Raw genomic sequence first — 26,352 nt, forward strand, 5'->3', positions numbered from 1 at the left:
TCAATGTTAACTCACCTGCTCGTTCGTAGTCTCACTATCGATATCTCTGACTTTGGTAATCTTTGGTGGCACTAGTGTTTAGTGTGTGTTATCTTTCCTGTATTATCCAAGAACCGAGGTTTTAAATTTGCCTGTACATCGCCTATCCGTTGCAATTTGCCTTGAAAAAGGTGGGGTGTGCTCCCGCCGAAATATCGGCGGTCGCTGTTAATGTTACCTGGCTGAATTCCCGTAAGTTGTTTGAAAATTGTATGCGCCAGGAGAAACTCAGGTCTCACTGTAATTCACAAGTCCGTCTGCTGCTTTTCTCCGAACAATGGTGCGGGATGATAAAGGAATGTTGCGGGGAATTGTCCTCAAATTGCGGGTACAATTATGAAGGGCTTATGATCTGCCTGATACACAACACGGCGATCTTAATTTGTAGCCGTCAGACGTGTTCGACCGTAACAACGACGACGAGCGTGCCTGCCGTCTTGTTCCCATGCAGTCCAAAACAAGAGGCCACTGTCACATCCGAATGCCCGCACGTCTGCATATTGTCCCAATCGATGAGCCGGCCAAATAGTCGCCAACGGCGAGGCGGCTTTCAGACTCTGTAACTTGCTGATAACCCTGTGTCACACGAACTACGTATGCATGATTGCTCAGCAATTCAGAATCAAGTGCCTGGCAGAGAGTTCATCTAACGACCTTTAAGCTACTTCTCTACCGTTCCACTCTCGAACAGCGCGCAGGAAAAACACTCTTAAGTCTTTCCTTGCAAGCTCTGATTTCTCTTATTTTATTAAGATGATCATTAATTTAGGTGGGTGGCAACAAAATATTTTCACACTCTGAGGGGAAAGCTAGTGATTGAAATTACATGAGAAAGGTCCTGCCGCAGCGAAAAACGCCTTCGTTTTAGCGACTGCCATCGCAGTTCGTGTATCATATCCGTGACACTCTCTCTATTACTTCTTAATAATATAAAAAGAGCTGCCCTTCTTTGAACTCTATCGATGTCGTCCGTGAATACTATCCGATGTCAATCCCATTCCGCACAACAGAACTCCAGAAGAGGGCGGACATGCATAGTGTAAGCTTTTACCTTTTCTAAGTGTTCTGCAATGAATCTCAGCCTTTGGTTTGTTTCCCCCATAACATTATCTATGTGATCGTTCCAATTTAAGTTTTTAAAATAATTGAAAAGCCACGATAGCTTCAATCGTTTATTAGATGACCGGTTTCAGCACTCTGAAGGTGCCATCATCGGATCTGAAACGTGGATTAACATTTATAAAACCATATGGACATCATGGCATATGAGGCAGACCATCTGATAAAATCATTGTCACAACCAATAAAAAATAATGCACTGCAGTGATGATGCCGACGGGTGTTAGGCGAGCAGTGGTAGTTTCATCTGGTGACTTCAGTTCTATATTTTATGGAAAGAACGATCATGAGAGCAGTTTATTTTTTATTGGTTGTGACAATTATTTTATCAGATGGTCTGCCTCATATGCCATGATGTCCATATGGTTTTATAAATGTTAATCCACGTTTCAGATCTGATGATGGCACCTTCAGAGTGCTGAAACCGGTCACCTAATAAACGACTGAAGCGATCGTGGCTTTTCAATTATTTTAAAAACAGAGTGATCGTCCCACGACACACCATGTGTTCACTCCAATTTAAGTTATTCGTAATTGTAATCGCTAAGTATTTTGTTGAGTTTCCAGCCTTTAGATTTGTGTGATTTATCGCGTAACTCAAGTGTAACGGTTTCTTTTTAGTTCTCATATGGATGACTTCACACTTTCATAATTGAGTCAACTTCCACTTTTTGTACAATACAAATATCTTGTCTAAATCATTTTGCAATTAGTTTTGATCATCTGATGAATTTACATGAAGGCGAATGACAGTATCATCTGCAAACAATCTAAGAGGGCTGCTCAGATTGTCTCCTACATCGTTTACGTAGATCAGGAACAGAGGGCATATAGCACTTCCATTGGGTCGCCAGATATTACTCCTGTTTTACCCGACGTCTTTCCGTCAGTTATTACGAACTGTGTTCTTCCTGACAGGAAATTACGAATCCAGTCATACAGCTGAGACTATACTCTATAGGTATGCAATTTAATTAAAAATTGCTCTTGAGGAACGATGTCAAGACATCTGGAAATCTAAAAATATGAAATCAGTTTGACGACTCCGTCGATAGCACTCATTACTTCGTAGAAATAAAAAAAAGACACAGATGTGTTTCACAAGAACGATATTTTCTGAATCCATGTTGGCTGTCAGGCAGTAAATCGTTTTCTTCGAGGTGATTCAAGTTAGAGCTCAGCATATGCTCCAAAGTCCTACTGTAAATCGATGTTAGTGATATCGGCCTGTAATTCAACGAATTACTCCTCCTTTCTTTCTTGGTTATTGCTGTGACTTGTGCGACTCTCAGGTCTTTGGGTACGGATCTTCGTACGAGCGAGCGGTTGCATATGATTGCTACGTATGGAGCTATTGTGTCAGCACACTCTGGAAGGGATCTGACTGGTATATAATCTGGCCGGAAGCCCTGCTTTTCTTAAGTGTTTTAAGCTACTTCGCTACACAGCAGATATCTACTTCTAAGCAACATATGCTGAGAGTTGTTCTACATTCGAATTCTAAAATATTTACATCGTCTTCTTTTGTGAAGGAATTTCGGAAAACCGTTTTAGTAACTAGGCTTTAGTGGCAGTGTCAATCAATAACGTCACCAGTGTTATTGCGCTGTGAAGGTATTGGTTGCGGCTTGCAACTGGTGTACTTCACTTATGACCAGAATCTTTTTGCGTTTCCTCCCAAATTTCGAAACAGAGTTTCGTTGGAGAAACTATTAAAAGCATCTCGCAATGAAGTTCGCGCTAAATTTCCAGCTTCTGTTAAGCTTCACCAGTCTTGGGATTTTGCGTTCGTTTGAATTTTTCATGCTTTTTTCGGTGCTTCTGCAGTAGTTTTCAGGCCTTTTTTGTGTACCATGGGGGATCAATGTCACCTCTTATTATTTCATTTATTATATATCTCTCAACTAGCGTCGACACTATTTCTCTGGATTGAAGCCACATGTGGTCAACGCTTACGTAGTCAGACTGGAGGAGCAGGAGGATATTAGTGTTTAACGTTCCGTCGACCACGAAGTCATTAGAGACGGGAGACGGAGCACAGGCTCGAATTAGGGAAGGATGGAGAAGGAAAGAGGCCGTGCACTTTCGAAGGAATCATCCCGGCATTGGCCTTAAGCGATTTTGGGAAATCACAGAAAATATAAACCAGGATGGCCGGACGCTGGTTTGAAACGTCGTCCTTGCGAATGGGAGTTCAGTTTGCTGACCACTGCGCTATCTTGCTCCGTTAGTCGGATTGTAAGTAATGGAGACTGTCTCTTAGGAAGGTGCCAAGTTGATTTTTATCTGATTTTTTTAAATTGATGGATTCTGCGTATATTTTGATGAGTTCGGAATTTACGGTATTCAATCTAGCTACAACCACCTTGCGGTCACTAATCCCAGTATCTGTCATAATGCTCCCTATTTGGTCAGCATTATTTGTTGCTAAGGGGTCAAGTACGTTTTCGCATTCATTTACACTTCGAATGGGCTCCTGAACTAATTGTCCGAAATAATTTTCTGACAAGACGCTCAGTACTATTTCGGACGACGTTTTGTACCTACCACTTCAAACACCCCCCACTAACTCACAGGAACTACCAACTTCAATTTCACTACAAGGTAAACTACTTCTGACAGCAATAAACACTTCACCGCCAACTGTATGTAATCTATCGCTTCTAAACACGGTTAGGTCCTTCGTAAAAATTTCGACTGCACTTATTTCCCGCTTTAGCCAGCTTTCCATACCTATAACGATTTGGGATTCAGTGCTTTCTATTAGCACTTGCAGCTCTGGTTCTTTTCCAACACAGCTACGGAGTTTACAAATACAATATTGATTGTTCCTATGTCTACTCCCTTCCTGTGTTCGTCCTGCACCACTTGAAACTCAAGCTCTTTCTTCACTTTTCTGACATCCTCTAATCTGCGCGGCACCATAGTGTTCTTCAGGCCTATCACTCATCATCTGACTCTCTACACGTCCCTTGCACACCCTACCAAAACTGGTAACAACACTAAACACGAACAACACATGTGCACACTAGTGGCCGTTCTATCTGTCATAGAGAAGTGAAACTCTAAATCATTTACATGGCCTCCTACCATGTCTTCTGGGTGCATCTTTTTTTTAATCAGGCAGTGTATAAGCACACATACTTTTTAGTCAAATACGAGGAAACAAAAAGAATGCGTCAGCCATGCAAATTTTACCTATATTAATACAAAAGCAATACTTTCCCAAATAGTCAACTTTAAATTGGAAGTTTAATCTTATTCGTTAATTGATTTGAACCTACATTTGATACTAACGAAACTACTTACACCATCTTCATGACTCAGTTGTCTTAAAACATTACTTTCAGTTCTAAGCGATGCAAAAACGTTGAGCTTGTCTTCTAACACGGGAGGTTCGAAGCATGTTTTTGTTAAACTTCAATTCTCAAAATACTTATTTTCCACCGTAAGTGATATTAAGTGACAGGTACATTCGTATCCTCTCGATATTAGAATATCTTTGAGGTCTCATAGATCCTCGTTTGGGTGAAATGAGATGGGACTCATATTTAGAAGTAGTGAGGTTCAAATCGCTTCTGGCGACTACAGTTTATATGGTACAGTCAATGGTTATGGTACATCATTTCAAACGAAATAATAGATGAGTTCTTCAGGAAAGATATGGTCAGTATCCTTCCTTCATTCACTCCCAGTAACGATAGTAGCATCCTTCCTTTCCTGGACTTCCTGAGTGTGAAAAACACTATCAGTGATGCGCAGAATCAAAATTTTGACCATAGAGGTGATCCCATATCTTTAGGACCAAAAATTATACAGATCGTAGAGGATCCTAAACTGAGAATTTGGAGAGGAATCAGTGACCGAAAACGTGTGATGTGAGGACTTGTATAAGCAATGCGTGTGAGGCATGTGTTTGTAAACTAAAGTTTCATAAGAAATAGCTGCCTGTCGTTTCGGCATTGGTGGCGCTATCTTGAAAAACACACACAATAGCATATGATGCTTTGCACGGCGCTGTCTACAGTTAATCCCTGGGTATCGAAGACAGAACGTAACCTGTTACAGGAACTTACAGATATGGTGTAGCAAAATGTAGGGGCCAGAAACTCAAACGATTGTTCAGAGAAAAATTTCTCGTCAGGTGTCTTTTTAATTGGAACAAATTTATCGACATGGACAGAAATATGAGTAACTGCGTCTTCAATCTTGTAATCATATCAACGTTTTTGACAAAGAATTGTTCGAAAGGGAAAAATTTCATCAATAACTGTATATCATCTTGCCCACGAAATGCACACTTCAAAGAAAAGCATGTGGAGAGTACATCACCAGACCAGCAATTACACCCCTATAGTGAACACTGTGTGCAACTAATGGTGCCAAATGACTTTGAACACTGATTTCTTCAATTCTTTCAATGGATAATCCAGTGCACAGTGAATTACTGAAATGTCCATCTTCCTACAGTTTATAGTGCCCATAGATGTGACGTGACGGTGTTTCCAAATGCCGCAACAACCATGTATGGTGTGATGAAAAGCCAATATGCTACACTCCTCTCTAATCACCACCAAGGATTCTCTACCTACTAATGGCCTGAAATTATACAATTTCAACTGATAGGATTTTATTTGCTGCCGCACAGTCTGAATGGTGCACGTTACCAGAAGTTTGTTGAAAATGTTCTGCCACAGTTGTTGGAGATTGCATCTTTCGTAATGAGAGAGGTTCTGGCTACGACATAATGAAGCACCATCTCACTTCATTATTAATTTCTAAAAACCTGAACAATGGATGCTGTTTCTGTTGGATTGGAAGAAGTGTTTTTCTCCAGTGACCAGCATATCATCGGATGTCTTAGAGATTTTTTGATTGTAGTGCTGCACAAAATCGTTGGTGCATGGAATCCTAGAAGAAACTGAATAGGGTCCTAAGTGTCCCTCTCTATTGCTATGTATAAAGCCTAAATCCAAATGTGTGTATGTGTGGGATCTCCTCCCAAACCCTGGATCGACTTCAACCAAATTTGGCTCAGAAACAATTGATCTCAAAAGTATCAGGACTGTGGGGTTCATAACTGCCTAGCTCCAGTAGGAGCAGAGACACAGAAAATTTTTTTTTCCAGCCCCTGGCCTATAGACTACCCTCTATGACAGGTACAGTGTGTTGCAGTATTGGCCTGCTTCATGGATATGCTTTGCATGGTTGCCTGCATTTCAGGTGGCGAGCAAATAATTTTTCAAGCTCCTGATGTGTAGCCTGCCTCCATGACAGGCATGTTGTGGAAATAGTAGTGGCCTGGTTTATTGAACTGTATTGCACGGGCTACACCTGCCAATGAGCTTTACTAAGGACAAGTTGAGATAGACAGAAGAGATTGACAGAGTGAGAGAGGAGGAAATGGACCGAGAGAAGGGAAGAAGGAGAGATGCACTAGGTATGTGGAAAATATAGAGGGGTATTGGGCAGGTGGAAAAGGGGTGGGGGATATAAAGATGGAAAAAGAGAGGGGAGAGATATATTCAAAGGGATGGGGAAGAAACATATGATCAGAGGGAGAGGTTGAAATAAAGGGACAGAGAGGGGGAGGAGGAGAAAGGCAGATGGCGATGTGGGAATGAAATCGATGGATTGAGGGAGAAAGAGGTTTATACAGAAAGGGGATTAGGAGATGTGTTCATTACATGTGTTGAATTCATGCATTGGCAAAGCCTCAGGGAAAAGACGAATTGTGCAATAAATAACAAGAAAATCTCAGTATGGCAAAATTTTTCATATCATTGTAGTGTGTGTGTTGAGACTATGTTTGCCATTTTGAAGAGTTGCTGTGAGCCTTATTGGTGCTGTAAGGCCCAAGTTCTGATGTTAATACAAACCAAATACGCATTTGCATCTATTAATCCTTTATCCTAAAGTACTCAGTTAAGCGTCCTCTACAATCTGTACAATTATAGCCCTAGACGCTTGAAACCCATCTGAAGTGACCTTGCGCTGCACAGTAGTGACAAAGGTGTTGTGGTGCTCAAAACTTTTGGACTCGTTTTAGGGAGAGGCTGCGTCCAAAATTTAATCTGGTCATCCTGGCGTTTTGTACTTTAGCTTCAGGAGAAGGACATGGACGATTCCCTCCCCCACCCCCCAAGCCCTCTCCATCCTTGCCAACGTATCCACTGCTGGGTCGCTAAGGACCCCAGTGCCAATTGGGAGGCGCCGCATCTGACACTGTTTCGTTGCTGGACAGGTATGCACGTTCGCCATGGCGGGCACAGAGACGACTGCCTCCACGCTGGGCTTCGCCCTGTCGCTACTGGGACTTCACCCCGAGTGGCAGGACGTCGCTCAAAAAGAGCTCGACGCCGTCTTTGGGAATGGAGACGACTATCTGCGGCCCTGCACCTTGGAGGATCTCACACAGCTGACTGTCATCGACAGCATCGTCAAGGTAGGCACACTAAACTCTAGACTAATAGAGCTAGTTTCACTCGTACGGGCAGTTTTAAGACATGGTCCGATTGACAGACCGCAGGGAAGTCCTGTTGTAACTGATATTTTTTTATATGGCCTTCAGTTAAATGTTGAGTAATATTGACTCTTGTGATAGGCTGTGGTGTGTAACTAAATTGACATAATTTTATGTTACGATAATTTTACATTGCACAAGTTAAGGATGTAATTTATAGAGGATTTCTAAGATAATTTTTGTTAGTTTTTTCGAAAATTGGTTAAACATAAAGTATCGCAATCATACATTATCCTGCTTGGAGTCGAAGAAATCCTCCTTTGCATTTCAAACGTCCAATTTACTGTTTTCATTTGTAACAGCTGTGTCTTTATTGTTGATCGTCCAATTTACTGTTTTCATTGGTAATAGCTGTGTCTTTATTGTTGATCGTCCAATTTACTGTTTTCATTGGTAATAGCTGTGTCTTTATTGTTGACCCTCCCCCCCCCCCCCTTCCCGACTCAAAATTATAAACACAGTCCCAGACTTTTTGATCATACATTGCCTGACACATATTTTAAAATATCAGGAAAGTTCCCAGTAGTGCTCGTCCCACATTCAAATGTTCTTGTACAAATGGATTTAGGATGACTGATGACTTTCACTGCACACAGTATGAATTAGGTAGACATTTCACTACTCAGAACGTCATATAAACAGTGACTTAAAGCCCATCTTGTGTCCTCACGTTCTGGGAGCACTTTGAAGTTGCTGTTCTTATTCATGCAGTGCAAGGCTACTCCATACTTCTTAGTAAATAAGGATAATGGAATTGTTGCAAACCCTACTGTGCTTCGTAAAATGCAAAAGTAGTAGCTAGTGATGCGTGTATGTGTCCTCTGTTGGTTCCCCTCCCAATTCGCTGTATGCATCTGATTGTATGAGGTCGTCTCTCCGAAGACTTCAGCTATCCAATGTTTTACTGGCAGTGGAAAATTTTGGTCTTTACCCAAAAAACTAGTTTTCGACGTCTGTGGTAAACGTTTTTGAGAACCATAACTAGATAGAACACTGGTTATTGTTTATCATAGATATCATCAAGTCATACTATTACTACCTCTGCCTACATACAGGGTGGAGAAAAACTTTAACCTGGATAAAATGGTTCAAATAGCTCTGAGCACTATGGGACGTACCAGCTGAGGTCATCAGTCCCCTAGAACTTAGAACTACTTAAACCTAACTAACCTAAGGAAATCACACACATCCATACCCGAGGCAGGATTCGAACCTGCGACCGTAGCGGTCGCGCGGTTCCAGACTGAAGCACCTAGAACAGCTCGGTTAACCTGGGTAGCTGATGCCAGTAGGAATCAAAAATTAGTAATGTTTTGTAGGTCGACAGCGCACAGTTTTTTAACTACGGAATCTTAGCGCCACGCGCTCCGATTGGCCGCCGGATTGCCCTGTTGCCGGATGCTGTGGACAAAGTATGACCGCGAATGCATTGCCTGCCGGAGATCGCGATGTATCCAAGCCAGCCCGCACGCTCGGTGGTGGCGCGCCAGCCTTTCCATCCTGGCGGCCTGTGGGCGTTTCCGCCTGGGTCCCTACACAATCCATTGTAATTTCATAAGACGTACCGGGAACAAACCCGTCAGCAGCTGTTAGTTCGCGTACAGAAACCCTGTAACAAATTGGTTGGGGCCTGAAAAGGATCTTTTTTGTAGCTAGGGCATTGTTTACTTAAAGCAGGTGCTCGAGCTGGCGACCGTCTGGCGCGACACAAGCTTGGTAACGTCGAACGGTATTTTGCCGAACTCTTTCAAAGATTCGTGGCATTGCCCTGATGTGATTGGCGGCATGTTGAATGCGATCCATTAATTCCTCTTTGTTTCTAGTGTTCGCCGTCCGGGTTGGTGAACTAGAACCTTGAAGATTCTGAAGAAAAAGATTCTGAAGGAAAAAGTCCGGTGGCGTGAGGTATAATGTCAGAAAATCTGATGATTTATTCAAGAGAGAAAGCTTCACAAACTCAGCTAGTCAATAACGAGTTGGTCCACCTCTGACCCTTGTACAAGCAGTTATTTTGCTTGGCATTGATTGAGAGAGTTGCTGTATGTCCCCCTGAGGGATATCGTGCCAATTTCTGTCCAACTGGCGCGTCATATCGTCAAAACCTCGATTTAGTTGCAGTATCCCGCCCACAATGCTCCAAACGTTCTCAATTGGGGAGAGATCCGGTGAACTTGGTGGCCAAGATAGGATTTGTCAAGCACAAAGACGAGTAGTGGTAATTCTCGCCGTGCGCGGCCAGGCATTAGCTCGCTGTGATGTAAGCATAGGATGGCGTTCCATGAAGAGAAACAAAATAGGACGTAGAAATATTGTTGCGTTTTTGCCACATCGCTGCACACGTTTATTACATTCTTTGTTGGCAGGTTTTAATACACAGTATAGGAACATTTTGTTGCAAGTAGATAGGATCACAAAGCAAACTTATCAAACGACCGACCAGATGGTCACAGTGTGAGAACGGCCGGGCGAGCAAGAGAGCAGAGACTGGGAATCCACCTACCACGCTGGACGCCAAGAACAGAATCTCTTATTTATATTTACTGTTTAAACATTTATATACAGCTTCAGCTGTGCTGATGACGTTACTTGCACTGAGAAGCTGATGACGTTACTTGCACTGAGAAATTGTTAACAATGATTTCAGTATCACTCAATTCATCATAAAATCCCAAATTACAAATTTTTGTTACTGTCAGTTCTCGTTGATGGAAAGGATGAGTCACGAGCCCTGAGAGGTAAGGCGCCGAACTACTAAGATAGCTCGCTACTAGTCTAAGATCGTTTTCCGAAAAGGTAATACATGACCCCGTAGATATTTTATGGCTTGGTTTCGTGGAGTAAATTTCAGCAGAGTTTTATTCGAAACGATGCCAAATAAAAATAGATAGAATGTTATCTTAATGAGATTTTCATTGGCGTGGAGTGTCCAAGCTACAGATGTTAGCAGTTAATAAGTTTTCTAGAAAATATTTCACTCAGTTTAAATTGTCATGTGCTCGTATGCAGAGTGAATCACTTAGCACTAGCACCGCAAATATTTCGGACATGGAAGGAGCTATTGATACGCCGTTTTCACGTAACTGAACTGTAGGAGAGGGCGCGTATTTGCAGCCAGTACACGGGCTATTATCAGTTTCGAATCTGTGTTTATTTACAATAGGTGCAAATATTTCAGTGGAACAATGCCTATTAACAGTACCACAACGAAAGAAGAGTAAATTAAAATCTCAGTGCTATTTGTTGTAGGAGCATAGTGCAAGAAGTTTACGAGATATCGTAGTCTGACCATTCTAAACACCGACCGTTGCTTGTTCTATGTGGTAGCATAAACGAATGTGAATTAGACGTGGGTGCGTACATGCAGCACTATACGGATGTTAATACGCCTCAAGTGGTGTCTTGTTGTTAAATGGGACATAGCTTGGGCAAACGAAAGACAAGCAAAAGTGAATACAGTGCCTCTGCAGGGTCGGACAAATAAAGAACCGATGCCTGTGCTTAGAATGACCACCACCAGCGTCAATACGAGGTTGCAGTCTGCCATGCAATGATTGCTGCGCACGTTCTAGCATTGCAGTGAAAACTGCAGCGCAGGCAGTAGTAATACGCCATTTCATGTCATCTAATGTGGTTCAAAATGGTTCAAATGGCTCTGAGCACTATGGGACTTAACATCTGTTGTCATCAGTCCCCTAGAACTTAGAACTACTTAAACCTAACTAACCTAAGGCAATCACACACATCCATGCCCGAGGCAGGATTCGAACCTGCGACCGTAGCGGTCACGCGGTTCCAGACTGAAGCGCCTAGAACCGCGCGGCCACACCAGCCGGCTCATCTAATGTGGTTGGTATGTCCTTGTAGGCAGTGTCTTTCAGCTTCCCCCATACAAAAAAAAAAAAAAAATCCAAAGGAATCAGATTTGGGAATAGGCCTGTCAAGGTATAGGTCCGCTTCGTCCAATCCACAGATTTGGAAACGATCATTGAAAACATAGTCGTAATTCGTACACTATGAGTCGGACAATCATCATATGAATATCACAGTTTCCTCCGATACTGAAAGAGAACGTCTTGTAACATGTGTGGAAGATGGTCCGGTAGAAGATTGAAATACTTCCGCGAATTCAGTGTTCCATCTACGAACAACGGGCCTGTGAAGAAATGGTGCACTATTTCACACCACACGTTGAACCTTCATGGACGCTGACGTACCACCTGACGAAGCCGACAGGTATTGTCAACAAACCAGTAGTGTACGTTTCTGAGATTTACTTGTATATGACAAGTCTGGAACCACGCGACTGCTACGGTCGCAGGTTCGAATCCTGCCTCGGGCATGGTTGTGTGTGATGTCCTTAGGTTAGTTCGGTTTAAGTAGTTCTAAGTTCTAGGGGACTGATGACCTCAGAAGTCCCATAGTGCTCAGAGCCATTTGAACCATTTTTTTTCCTTCATCTGTAAACAAGATACATGACACACCCGGAATAGCATGTCTTAATGCCCATGTACAAAAGTTCACACGATTCGCAAAATCATTTCCATGCAGCACTTGCTGTAGAGAAATATGGCAACTTACAACGATGGAGAACGCCAGACTCATGACGTGGGATTGCACGGGAACTACTTTGCTTATCTAGCAGTCACAACATTAATTTCACCCTCCTCTCCAGTCACACATTCCATTCTGTTACATATTTTAGGCGTTACACTACTGCCTGCACGTAATTGTTTGAAGAATTTCACAAATAATTATCGTGATCATCAACGTCCATTGGGGAAATCTTCCAGCGTACACAGTACACGAACGAACAGCATTATTTCTACGTTCACTATAAACCATGAGTGTATCCTCTCTTTCCGCATTGGGAAATACCATCTTCCAAGTACATCCTACTGCGCCCACTATCACACAGTGACAGAACCGTCGCAGTGTACACACAACACAATGTATACAAACATAACATCGTCGCCTAGCATATAAGAGGTTCACAATACGATAACTAGTAACCAACTTGCATACCTTCCTACAACGAACACCGTTGACATTCTCATTTACGTTACTTTTAGGATATCACTGTCAATAAGCGTGATACTATTTAAAAATTTGTAACTATTGTAAATAACTGCATTTTCGTAAACGTCGCAAAATATGTATTGGCTGCAAATACGTGTCCTTGCCTACAATTCAGTTCCGTGAAAGTCGCCTTCCAGATCTGAAATATTTGCGGTGCTAATGTTAGGTGCGGTGCTAGTGTTAGGTGATTCCCGCTGTATGTAAGCCGGAATATTTAGAAGGTTGTATGCTCCTGAACAACTCTTGACCATTTGTTAAATTTATTTTTGGTGCTATGCCCATTGACATGCTGAACGGGATGTACAGCAGCCTATTTTTGTTAATTAAGGGAGAGACTCAACGTGAAAAAATGATTTTGCATTCTTTTCAAAATATCTTTACCATATTTCTGGTCTGGAAAAACACATATCCTCGTAATGTACCAGCTGCAACTAAGACTGAACCTTGCGGAACCTCCTTAATGGTTTCTGTGTCATAAAACACACTACCTCTTTAGCAGGAAAACATACAACATTACACACCATTTTCAATAAAAATGATAGTCAATTGCCACTTCATTAATTCTTACATACTATGTGGCCAGAAATTTATTGACACCCCTTTGAATACACTCTGTGTTGTTTCAAGTTATGTATACAAAGCTTTGAGCAGGGTACAATGCTCCATCACCGTAGATACTTTTTTCCAGAAAGAAGTAACTGAGAAAACTGAGTTAGAATGGAACGTGACTGTAGTTGGTCATAGGTTCATGCATTCTGGCGTAAATTTCCAGGTAGTTACATGTTGTCCTTAGATCGTTTTTAGTGATTTTATAGTGAACTGTAAACGTTGGGAAAGCTCTAGACTCAGTAATCATTCTTGTTGGTGGAAGGAATTAACTCATGGACACACTGGATTTCGAGACGAAAATTAGATATTGCAGAAGACATCTTTCATAGCTTATGTGTTCAGATATCAGGGAGACGACAATACGTTTATGCGTGGATGAACACGTTGATGTTACCCTAAAACGAGCACCAACATTTAGCAACGTCATACAACTCTCTCTCTTTCTCAAACCCATAAAGATTCACCTCGCCCGTGCAGTGAGAAATCAGAATAAAGGAACTGATGCCTAATCGTAAAATATACGCGAGATTACCATAATTGTTCGAGATATTCCATACCTTTTTCGTTTCAACAAATATTTGCAGCAGTTTCACCTAACAGTATTCTAGAACAGCTCATTTTTTTCTAATTCATAAAACTCGTAGTCTTCGTCTGCAAAATCTAATACAAGAGGACTACAGATTTTCTTGCCACCCTCATTCAAAAGTTTTGGCAGGTCCATCGTAATATTTTATTACATGTTTACAGGTAGTTCAGTTCAATAACATCAAAACTTAACAAGTAGTACGATGTTTCATGTAGTATACCACATGAAAATTACTTTTTCTTACAATTTGCACATTACATAATGAATATATTGTTCATTTCCTTCATTCAAATTGTCACTGAAATGACAACCAACATTATTTAGTTCCTTTGCAAGCTGCACCGTCGTGGGACTGACGAGCAGTGGGAGGCTGTTTCATGCAATTATGAGGAACTGTGAATGATGAGATACGTGAAGACCTCACCAAAGGCTGCTGTTATTTACGGCACTGTATTTTAATGAGAGTGAAACTCGAAGCTATATCATCGTTTGAGGACTATTTTTTACAGTCTGTGCTTGTATCTTAGTATTACGAGAAGGCAAAATAAGTGGTTTGATATCATCCTTCAATAATTCAGAGCTAGACTTGTTGTGTATCAACATGTTAACATTCCTGTGCACGAAAAGTGATCATTGCACAATGGGTTGAAGGAAACCGCATTGATTTTCGTGTTTCTGCCCTTGGATGATCTTGAATAAGTTTATGCCAGATCAGTTCGTCGCCCCGAAACAGAATAAAAACTGTTCATCATGCTTCAAGGCCAATGTAAATAAATTTCCTGTCCAATGTGTTATTAACTAGAGGAAAGTGTGCCATGAAGGTTAAATCCTGTGATAGGCCTCGAAGTTAGGTGATTTTGAAACACAGAAAAGATACTTATCATACTCTATGATATTTTATTAACACTTTACAAAATATTGACAGTATAACAATAGATATAAATATACAATCCGCTACTAGACATCCACTGTTCATGAAGGCCCCATCTGCTCATTGCAGTACACACACCCATTCGCTTATGCATGTTTCTATAATCCGTTCATCGTAAGAATAAACCTGATGTAAACATTGCACTATGTATTCTTCCACGTTTGCTGGAACCTCGTTGGATTTCCGTTTCACGTGGGACTGCAGCGAAGCTGTCCCGAGTACTGTGAAGTACGATAATACGGGCAAGTTTTGTGCTGTGCGTTACGCGCACACCGACTTAGCGATAATAAGAGACAACAGCTTTGCCGGCGCAATTAACTTGGGCAGCACTGGGCCGGTCAACTGGTACAGCTAGCCTGCAGTGACGTGGCCAGCTGCAGTTCACACGTAAAAAGAGACAAGCAGAGGAGTAATACAGCTTCGAATGTTCAAATGGTTCAAATGGCTCTGAGCACTATGGGACTTTACTTCTGAGGTCATCAGTCCTCTAGAACTTAGAACTACTTAAACCTAACTAACCTAAGGACATCACACACGTCCATGCCCGAGGCAGTATTCGAACCTGCGACCGTAGCGGTCGCGCGGGCTTCGAACGTCATTTAATTTTTAAGCAGAATGAAATAATACATTTCAAATCTCCCACAATACGCTCCTTAGACGACTAGACGAAAACCGCAACACGTTGTCGTTTTTAGCTAACGCACTGTTGTAGTTAAAAAACAAGAATGACGAAAATTCCTGACTTAACCACTGGGTAGTTTTTCTGCATAAGCTGTGTGTAACGTAAGAGAATATTGAAGGATTTCACCGTATAGTTAAATATTGTAGCCACTGAAGGTTATACTTACAGTCAGTCGTCTGGTAATCACTTAGTTCCTTCCTTATCCGGATCCGAGAAATACATTTCAGTTCTGGAAGTGTCACCTGCTACGTTGATAACGATCCTATCAACAACAGAATCCACGATGCCGACCAGGCGCAGCATTTTCTCTTCTTCTTTTATGACGAGCAGTTCTATATCCCGCCAGCGTTTAGCACTGACGTGTGAAAAAGCTGCGTGCGTTACTTCCAGTACGTGTGGCAGCACAGTCTTGTTACTTCTCCGGCCAAAAGCCGCAGCTTGGCTCCAGATCCGTTCTATTGCGTTCATGCAATGCAGCAATTGTATGAAGTGCTCGATGCTGTGAAAATGATTGTTTTTCATGTTTCTACGATACTTATTAAACGCGCAAATAAAGTTGACACTCGGCGCGCTGGCTGATGGGAGCGGCTGTAAATGGGAAATGCCTTCAAAAATGTGAATTCCTAAGGGACCAAACTGCAGAGGTCATCGGTCCCTAGACTTACATACTATTTAAACTAACTTATGCTAAGAACAAAACACACACCTAAGCCCGAGGGAGGACTCGAACCTCCGGCGTGAGGGGCCGCGGAAATGCCTTTGCAGTCGTTCCCATCAGCCACCGCGCCTAGTGTCAGCTTTGTTTGCGCGTTTAGTATCTACCGCTGTGGTATAAAACGGTGGACATGTTCCAAATAAAGATGATTTGGTTTTCCATGTGTGCCTTAAAAATTAAACTGTTACGTTTTCTTAAATTAAACAACTTCTATAAACAGTCTTTCCTAAAACATCGATAATTAAAAATTTGTATTTGAAATGGAAACAGGAATTTCGCGTCCAATGTGTAATTAGAAACAATAAGACGTGCATTATTTATAAAAAAAAAATATGAGGAGTTTTACAACTAGGAGATGTAGGTATTTCAAATTGAACGAGAAGAAAAATGACTCTATGTAGATTTCAACCGCCGCACGAATAACGGCATTTAATTAGCATTCCAGTACGCTATCGACTGCGCTACACGTACACTGAGAGTTTACCAACTGACCGCTGTGAAAACTTGAAAGCCGATTATATCCGTAAATTTATGAAAAATATTAAGAACAACGTATTTCTCGACACTTTTTAAATGTGTTCCGCGCGCGTGTTTCACTGCGGAACAGAAAGCAGCCTCAGTCATTGTTATAATGCGCATTAATAGCGCGACAATCAGAGCACGACGCTGCTGAGGTTATGACTGTACACGATTTTTTAAATAAAAACTGCGTAGCTAAAGCGTGATTAAGAAAAACGTTGATGGCTGTTAATACATTTGAATATCTTAAAGATTCATTTAACGTAACTTAGTAATAAGATATATAATACATAAGTAGGACCTACTTCCAAGAGCGTAACACCATCAGTGTACGTGTGCTACGGCTTCTGACCAATCATGGCGTTTGTGTTTGTTTACATCAGGTTTATTCTTATGATGAACGGATTATGTGTAACCATCTGCCATTAGGTCATCATCTCAGTCGTACCTTAATTCTTGGGACCCAGTAAAGATCTTCCATGGTCCAGGGTACCATTGATTCTCCTGACTACCCTTGTCAGCCACATCTTTCATTTTCATTATGGTCGTAATTACAGGTTTTACTATAGTCTTTTTCCTAACTGATTATTTTGCTTTGCTGCTTCCGTTAGAAATTCCCAGCTCGTTTATTTGATGGTTTTTGAACTGACGATCCCTATCCCATTGTCGGAAGTCAAAACTGATATTGCACAGTGATCGCAAACTTTTACTTCCAAACATATCAAAGGTTAGTTTTAAAAATCATACACAGTTTACCAAAAGCACTCCACGTAGCATATGCTCTTTTATTTATTTCTTTTACTGAACATCCAGTCATGGTTTCCAACTGCTTTAAATAAAAAATCCCAACTGTTTCCATGACTCCATTGTTACCATGTGTAATATTCTTTTCCTTGCAGTCACCGTGCATTTTAATGTTGCTGTAATTCATTTTTCAGGATAACTTTTAAACTTAATCTGTGAAAGTCTACCATTCGTTTTTTAAATTTATCTGTACTGGAGGCAAACACTACAATGTGAGTAAAATAAGTGATTCAAACATCACTCAGTACCTACTGCAACCTACATCCTTCTGAATCTACTTAGTGTATTCATCTCTTGGTCTCGCTCTACGATTTTTACCCTCCACGCTGCCCTCCAATGCTAAATTTGTGATCCCTTGATGCCTCAGAACATGTCCTACTAACCGGTCCCTTCTTTTTGTCAAGTTGTGCTACAAACTCCTCTTCTCCCCAATTCTATTCAATAACTCCTCATTAGTTATGTGATCCACCCATCTAATCTTCAGCATTCTTCTGTTACACCACATTTCGAAAGCTTCTATTCTCTTCTTGTCTAAACTAAGAGAGCTATCCACAAAGTACATTACGTTTTCGTTTGTGTCCGTTAGGGGCGGGGCTAGCGCGGCCATCTTGGTGTCATGGCATTCCGCCGCTCAGTCGGCATCCTGCAGTGCTAGTGAGAGGTTCGTGCTGTACTCCGTTGAGTTACTGTGACAATTTGAAATGTCAGCGTTAATTGAAAATACCGCGAGGTGTGAAGTGCGTGCTGTAATAAGGTTTCTGACTGCAAAAAAACTGTACACCGATAGAAATCTATCGGCAGCTTTGTGAAGTGTACGGGGACAACATAATCACTGAAGGTGGAGTGCGTCAATGGGTCATAAAATTTAAAAATGGCCGAACTAACGTTCACGACGAAGAGTGAAGTGGAAGAACAGCATAGTGACTGCCGAACTTGTCGAAAAAGTCGATGCCGCGGTCCGTGAAACCGTAATTTCACAATAACGGAACTCTCTGAGTTTTCCACAAATTTCACGAAGTTTGTTTGCACGAAATCATTACCGAAAAGTTTGGTTACCACAAGTTTTGTGCAAGATGGATACCAAAAATCTTGACAGAGATTCACAATAATCAGCGAATGGCTGCAGCGTTAAGGTTTTTGGACGCTTACGAGAAAGATGGCGACTCACTACTCGATCGCATCGTTCCTATGACGAAACATGGGTTAAGCATGCGAACTGCGAGACAAAATTGCAGTCAATGCAGTGAGGGCACACAAATTGCCCCCAAAAACCCAAGAAATGCATGCAGACAATATCGGCAAGGAAGGTGATGGCGACTGTCTTTTCGGACAGAAAAGGTGTGATTTTTGTGGATTTCATGGAAAGAGGCACTACAATAAACTCTCAAAGGTATTGTCAAACTCTGCACACCCTCAGACGACAATACAAAACAAGCGCAGGGGAAAGTTGGGCTCAAAGATCTTGCTGATTCACGACAACGCTCGGGCCCTCACGGCAAATGCCACTCGTGAAGTTCTCGAATCATTTAAGTAGGAATTGTTTCCTCATCCGCCGTACAGTCCCGACCTGGCACCGAGCGACTTCCACTTATTCCCAGCAATGAAGAAGTGGTTGACTATGCAGTGTTTTGATGACGACGCACAGCTTCAAGAAGAGGTAACCACGTGGTTGAAGTCGCAGGCGGCCGAATTTTACGACGAAGGAATCTCCAAGCTCGTCCATCGCTACGATAAGTGCCTTAATTTAAATGGCAACTATGTAGAGAAGTAGTATTTAAGTGTGGCCTTCATCCGTATATAATAAAAAAATTTCCAATACTTTATTTATTTTTAATTCCAAAATGTAATGTACTTTGTGGATAACCCTCGTATTAATCGTCCATGTTTCACTTCCATACATGGCTACACTCCACACAAATACTTTCAGAAACGACTTCCTGACACTTAAATCTATACTCGATGTTAACAAATTCCTCTTCTTCAGAAACGCTTTCCTTGCCATTGCCAGTCTACATTTTATATCCTCTCTACTTCGGCCATCGTCACTTATTTTGCTCCCCAAATAGCAAAATTCCATTACTACTTCAAGTGTCTCATTTCCTAATCTAATTCCTTCAGCGTCACCCGACTTAATTCGACTACATTCCATTATCCTCGTTTTGCTTTTGTTGATGTTCATCTTATATCCTCCTTTCAAGACACTGTCCATTCCGTTCAACTGCTCTTCCAAGTCCTTTGATGTCTCTGATAGAATTACAATGTCATCGGCGAACCTCAAAGTTTTTATTTCTTCTCCATGGATTTTAATACCTACTTCGAATTTTTCCGAATTTTTCTTTTGTTTCCTTTACTGCTTGCTCAATATACAGATTGAATAACATCAGGGAGAGGCTACAACCCTGTCTCAATCCCTTCCCAACCACTGCTTCCCTTTCATACCCCTCGACTCTTATAACTGCCATCTGCTTTCTGTACAAATTGTAAAAAACCTTTCGCTCCCTGTATTTTACCCCTGCCACCTTCAGAATTTGAAAGAGAATATTCCAGTCAACATTGTCCAAAGCTTTCTCTAAGTCTACAAATGCTACAAACGTAGGTTTGCCTTTCCTTAATTTTTCTTCTAAGATAAGTTGTAAGGTCAGTATTGCCTCACGTGTTCCAATATTTCTACGGAATCCAAACTGATCTTCCCCGAGGTCGGCTTCTACCAGTTTTTCCATTCGTCTGTAAAGAACTCGTGTTAGTATTTTGCAGCTGTGACTTATTAAACTGATTGTTCGGTAATTCTCACATCTGTCAACACCTGCTTTCTTTGGGATTGGAATTATTATATTCTTCTTGAAGTCTGAGGGTATTTCGCCTGTCTCGTACATCTTGCTCACCAGATGGTAGAGTTTTGTCAGGGCTGGCTCTCCCAAGGCCGTCAGTAGTTCTAATGGAATGTTGTCTGGTCCCGGGACCTTGTTTCGACTCAGGTCTTTCAGTGCTCTGTCAAACTCTTCACGCAGTATCGTATCTCCCATTTCATCTTCATCTACATCCTCTTCCATTTCCACAATATTGTCCTCAAGTACATCGCCCTCGTATAGACCCTCAATATACTCCTTCCACCTTTCTGCTTTCCCTTCTTTGGTTAGAACTGGGTTTCCATCTGAGCTCTTGATATTCATACAAGTGGTTCTCTTTTCTCCAAAGGTCTCTTTAATTTTCCTGTAGGCAGTATCTATCTTACGCCTAGTGAGATAGGCCTCTATATCCTTACATTTGTCCTCTAGCCATCCCTGCTTAGCCATTTTGCACTTCCTGTCGATCTCATTTTTGAGAAGTTTGTATTCCTTTTTGCCTGCTTCATTTACTGCATTTTTATACTTTCTCCTTTCATCAATTAAATTCAATATTTCTTCTGTTACCCAAGGATTTCTACTAGCCCTCGTCTTTTTACCTACTTGATCCTCTGCTGCCTTCACTACTTCATCCCTCAGAGCTACCCATTCCTCTTCTACTGTATTTCTTTCCCGTATTCGTGTCAGTTGTTCCCTCACACTCTCCCTGAAGCTCTGTACAACTTCTGGTTTAGTCAGCTTATCCACGTCCCATCTTCTTAAATTCCCACCTTTTTGGAGTTTCTTCAGTTTTAATCTACAGTTCATAACCAACAGATTGTGGTCAGAGTCCACATCCGCCCCTGGAATGTCTTACAATTTAAAACCTGGTTCCTAAATCTCTGTCTTACCATTATATAAGCTATCTGATACCTTCTAGTATCTCCAGGATTCTTCCATGTATACAACCTCCTTTCATGATTCTTGAACCAAGTGTTAGTTATGATTAAGTTATGCTCTGTGCAAAACTCTACCAGGTGGCTTCCTCTTTTATTTCTTAGCCCCAATCCATATTCACCTACTATGTTTCCTTCTCTCCCTTTTCCTACACTCGAATTCCTGTCACTCATGACTATTAAATTTTCGTCTCCCTTCACTACCTGAATAATTTCTTTTATCTCATCATACATTTCTTCAATTTCATCATCTGCAGAGCTAGTTGGCATATAAACTTGTACTACTGTAGTAGGCGTGTGCTTCGTGTCTATCTTGGCCACAATAATGCGTTCATTATGCTGTTTGTAGTAGCTTACCCGCACTCCTATTTTTGTATTCATTATTAAACCTACTCCTGCATCACCCCTATTTGATTTTGTATTTATAACCCTGACCAAAAGTCTTGTTCCTCCTGCCACCGAACTTCACTAATTCCCACTATATCTAACTTTAACCTATCCATCTCCCTTTTTAAATTTTCTAACTTACGTGCCAGATTAAGGGATCTGACATTCCACGCTCCGATCTGTAGAACGTCAGTTTTCTTTTTCCTGATAATGACGTCCTCTTGAGTAGTCCCTGCACGGAGATCCGAATGGGGGACTATTTTACCTCCTCTTCAGCTTACTAACGTAGACTGGATCAGTGCCCAGTTGCTCAAAGGCTGTTTGCATGAATTTGGTTGAAAGTGGTTCAAATATTTTCTCCAGTTTTATGAATTGCAGACACATTGACAATTTACTATCGTTCTCCATTTTGTAAATTTGTCATGGCCTGAAAAAGGCCCATTCTATTGTATAGTCTTTTTTCTATGATGAGTAGTTGTGCATACGGACAATGGAAAAAAAGACACTGAATTACGCTAAGCAGACGATAGCACTGAACTGATCTTGTTGCAGGAGACACTGAGGCTGTTCTCGGTTGTGCCAACACTTCCACACTACGCAAGTGAAGACATCCAGCTGGCGGGAGGTCGCTACACGGCCTCTCGCGGCAGCTGCGTGCTGCTGGCGCTGTGCCTGCTCCAGCGACAGCCACACCTCTTCCCAGACCCAGACAAGTTCGACCCGGGCCGCTTCCTGGAGGGTGGTTCTGCCCACTCCAGGTTGCCGTACAGCTACGTACCGTTTGGCGCCGGGTCCCGCATGTGTGTAGGTGCGCGCTTCGCCCAGCTGGAGATAAAGACTGTGTTGGCTTCGGTGCTGAGAAGGTTTCACATATTACCTGGGTCCAGCAGAGAAGAGCTGGAAGAGGTGGCGTTGGCTGTCACTGGACTACCCCTCACTGGACTCAGGGTCTCTTGTGTACTGCGAAACAACCTACCAGTGCGTCCAACATAATCCCATTGGATGACTAAATCTATGATTGCTTGTACGAGGGTTGATAACTCACCAAAACTTGCATCCTTATGTAGTTTCCCGTTCAGCGAGGCCAAAGTTTGCTGAAAGATGCAAATTTTGCCACTTTTTTTACACTGACCTGGTGGACAACATTCGCTCCAGATATGGAACCTATACCCTTTTTCAGGAAACTCAAACCAATAAAGTCATGCTGGCTTGTCTTGGGCTCTGATTCAAACCTTTAGTCGGTCAGTTCTCCCTCATATTCATATACTTGCATATGTTGTTGGACAAGTACTTCTATAAGGTTTGATTCAGTTGCAAGCAGGGTACTGGCAGACTGGAGATTTTGTGAGATGCATGGGCTGTGAACAATAGATGTGTGTAGTGTTAGTCAGGCTGATCCATTACAGCCCACATTCCGCTAAAGACTAACTTTGAATTGATTACTTTATCAATAACGTAGAGCATTCAAGACAATGCCTGGCCTCTTTTAAGAGCAGAGGTATTATTTATAGTTATTTATTTATTTGTGGAACGTTAAATACATAATTGTCTGATTTTATTTTAAATGAATGTTCTAATGGCTTCCCTTGTTGGAAGATTGGTTGACGTAAAATTATTTTACATAAGTTAATAAACACAACGTGTCTGTTCTAGTTTGAGGTCTTAGACAGAGCTAGGAACGCCATAAGAGTTAAACATTAATCATTATTATTTAATGTTATATAAATATATGTCAAATTTGCTATTGTTTGGAATAACTTGTTATTGTTTCTTGACAGCATCAAATGAAATTCGATTAGAAGCTCTATGTCCTCCCTTTATTTTATGTCTTATGTCCATGACAGCTGTTAATTACCTTTTATACACTGTAAAATATTAGTAAGCTTCAAAGATTGTGTATTCAAATGGCAACTAGTAAATCTATCTATATGAATAAAAATGCAAATGTTCGTTTGTTCAAAATCGTATATCTCCAAAAGTTCTTCACCAATTCCTTTAAAATTGTGACACAATACTGCATTCGAATATTCGGGTTTTTACATACCAATTATATATATATATATATATATATATATATATATATATATATATATAATTGTGTGTGTGTGTGTGTGTGTGTGTGTGTGTGTGTGTGTGAAAAGGGACATAGAAAGGGGGTGACAACATGATGGACGAAGAGAGGAGACAGAGGTATAGGAGGAAAAGGAGAGGGAGGGGGAGGAGAACTTGGACAAGGAAAGGGGAAATGAGGTAATGGACAGAGAAGGGGGAAAGGGGGGCAGGATGAAATGTGTGAGAGAGGAGAGGATAAGATGGATGGAGGAAGGAGTTGCTGGACAGAAAGAGGGAAGGTGGAGCTGAGGAAAAAAAGAGAAGGGGAGGAGGAGATGGACAGAGACAGGGGGGAAGGAGGTTAGGCCATATATCCAATTTCAACACATATCATAAACGTGCATTTTCTCTTTTCTTTCTTTTCCATTTAACACCAATGAAACACTGCAATGCATGGTCACTAACAACTAACTATTAATGAAAGTCAAGCCAGGAAAAACAATCATAGAAGCTATGGGAAAAAGAGAGTTCTAGTGCAGACATTAGGCTTACATCAACGTCAGTATCATGAGGTCCATGGTCAGGCCTTGCCCTGCCCTTTGTATTCACCCCTCCACCTATCCCCTCTGTCAACCCAAGTTGTCTGTGCAATTCGAGATGGCGATTTGTCCTGGCATTTGCTACCATTTGTGCTACCCACATTTCCCCATCCTTCTCTCCTCACCCTCCCTGTCTCCTCCTGTCCCCCTCCAATCCCCAATCCAAGATGGTGAACTAGCTCACGTGTGTTTAAATATGGATGCATTTCATTAATTATTTAAACAATTACACTGAAACATGCTTGGCAACTTTTATTATTTATTATAAAAATCCTCTTCCACCCTTGGATTCAAGAAGAGGGAAGCACCACTTGTGCTTTAACATGCTGTTTGCTAAGAGGTCGGTGCTGGCAACAGCAGAGGTTATCACATGACGCCATGTTCTGCCAGCAGTCACACACTGTTTAGTACAGTATATAGTGCAGCCCTGCGTTTCTTGATTAAGCTGACCCCAGTGTACGGGACATCAGGTACTGTACCTTGTTTTTCACGACTTTACACGCCATCCAAGGACTTACTGTACTAAAGAGTGGAGTGTGTGTTCCCTGATGGGCACATGACTTCAGGCGTGAGGCTCTGCTGTGGCTGACATTTACCCAGCGAAAGTCAACGCGTTAAAGGTGTCGGAAATGCGTGCTGGAATCGGTGTCCTTTTATTATTATTATTATTATTATTATTATTATTATTATTATTATTATTTACAAACAATTACTCTGGAGCAGTGGCGTGAGGGCAATGAGTGTGAGCAGGGGGACAGAATAGGTTAGCACACATGTCATTCGGCACATTCTGTTGTGCAGCCACTTGTCCCCCGGATTTCATCCGCAGTTTCGCATCTTATAATCCAGTGGATCATATCGCGTAACTCGAGGTGCCACGTCACATAATCCAAGCGCTGCACAGTACTAATTTCTACATACACCAGCATGTGGGTAGCACCTAGACTGACACGAGCGCACACGCGGTGTGCTAACCACATTGCTGAAATGAGTGGCAGGGTGAGTGTGCAGTGCGTGCTGGGTGTTCCGACATGAGCAAGAATTGCATATGACAAAATTTATTCACAACAGATACTTTAAAATTTACGCTTCACTCAACACAGCATTTGAAAAGCCTTAAAAGACATACTTGATAATGTTAAACACATTAAACAACTCTGCATATAGTCTAAAATAGATCAGGCAGTACAACAATCAATTTCTATCTCAACTGATATCTTAATCAGTTCATTTAATAACAACTAACTGCACCAGCTTTTCATTAACCCAACCCAACAGACATGAGAGGCAATATTAACACAAAATAACAGCATTCACACAGTTACTACATGTGGCTAGTTCTGTGCAATTATTATTTACGTAACAGTCGTCATAATTCAGAAATAACTAAAATCTTTTATTTTAAGGCTTAGTTCTAAATGCGACACTCAACAGTCTTACAATAAATTGCTACTTCCAACAGGAATGAACCTGTTACATATGACAGCTTGTAACGTCTCCGCTCGGGCGTACGTTAACTCTTTAAAGCCTGTACTATGGTAAGTTGACGGGCTTCACCTTATAAGAAAGGATTTTAGTAAATATGTTGACCGCGTGTACCTGAATGGAGGCAAAATCAGACTTTCACCCACTCAGTAACAACAATGATACGTCAAGCAAGTATAAAGTGCAACTTCACGTTAGGACGGACAAGAAACATACACTGCAGATGCTACCAATTGTTAATAATACGGTCGCCAGCCTAATTAGGCATTAAGTGAGTTTTTCCTTGTACAAGTGGATGTACGTACAAGCATAACACGTAGTAATACTGCATTATATGGTAAATTTTAGAACCAGAAAAATCTACTGAACTAATACTTTCATTTTCTGCACTAATTCGGACAAGCCATAAATACACAACATTACACTACAATGATTACTACAAACTGTG

General features: G+C 41.5%; 1 protein-coding gene across 1 annotated transcript in view; it reads left to right on the plus strand.

Annotated features, from left to right (window-relative positions):
- The window catches only part of LOC124789139 (cytochrome P450 4g15-like), a 64,232-nt gene extending 40,900 nt beyond the window's left edge, over positions 1 to 23,332 (plus strand). Inside the window, exons 5-6 of the mRNA XM_047256432.1 lie at positions 7,403 to 7,603; positions 22,321 to 23,332. Coding sequence (XP_047112388.1) covers positions 7,403 to 7,603; positions 22,321 to 22,761 — 642 coding nt within the window. The 3' untranslated portion in view covers positions 22,762 to 23,332. The remainder of the gene's footprint in view (positions 1 to 7,402; positions 7,604 to 22,320) is intronic.
- Positions 23,333 to 26,352: the final 3,020 nt, after the last annotated feature.

Source organism: Schistocerca piceifrons, chromosome 3, assembly GCF_021461385.2.
Source record: "Schistocerca piceifrons isolate TAMUIC-IGC-003096 chromosome 3, iqSchPice1.1, whole genome shotgun sequence".
NCBI lineage: Eukaryota > Metazoa > Arthropoda > Insecta > Orthoptera > Acrididae > Schistocerca > Schistocerca piceifrons.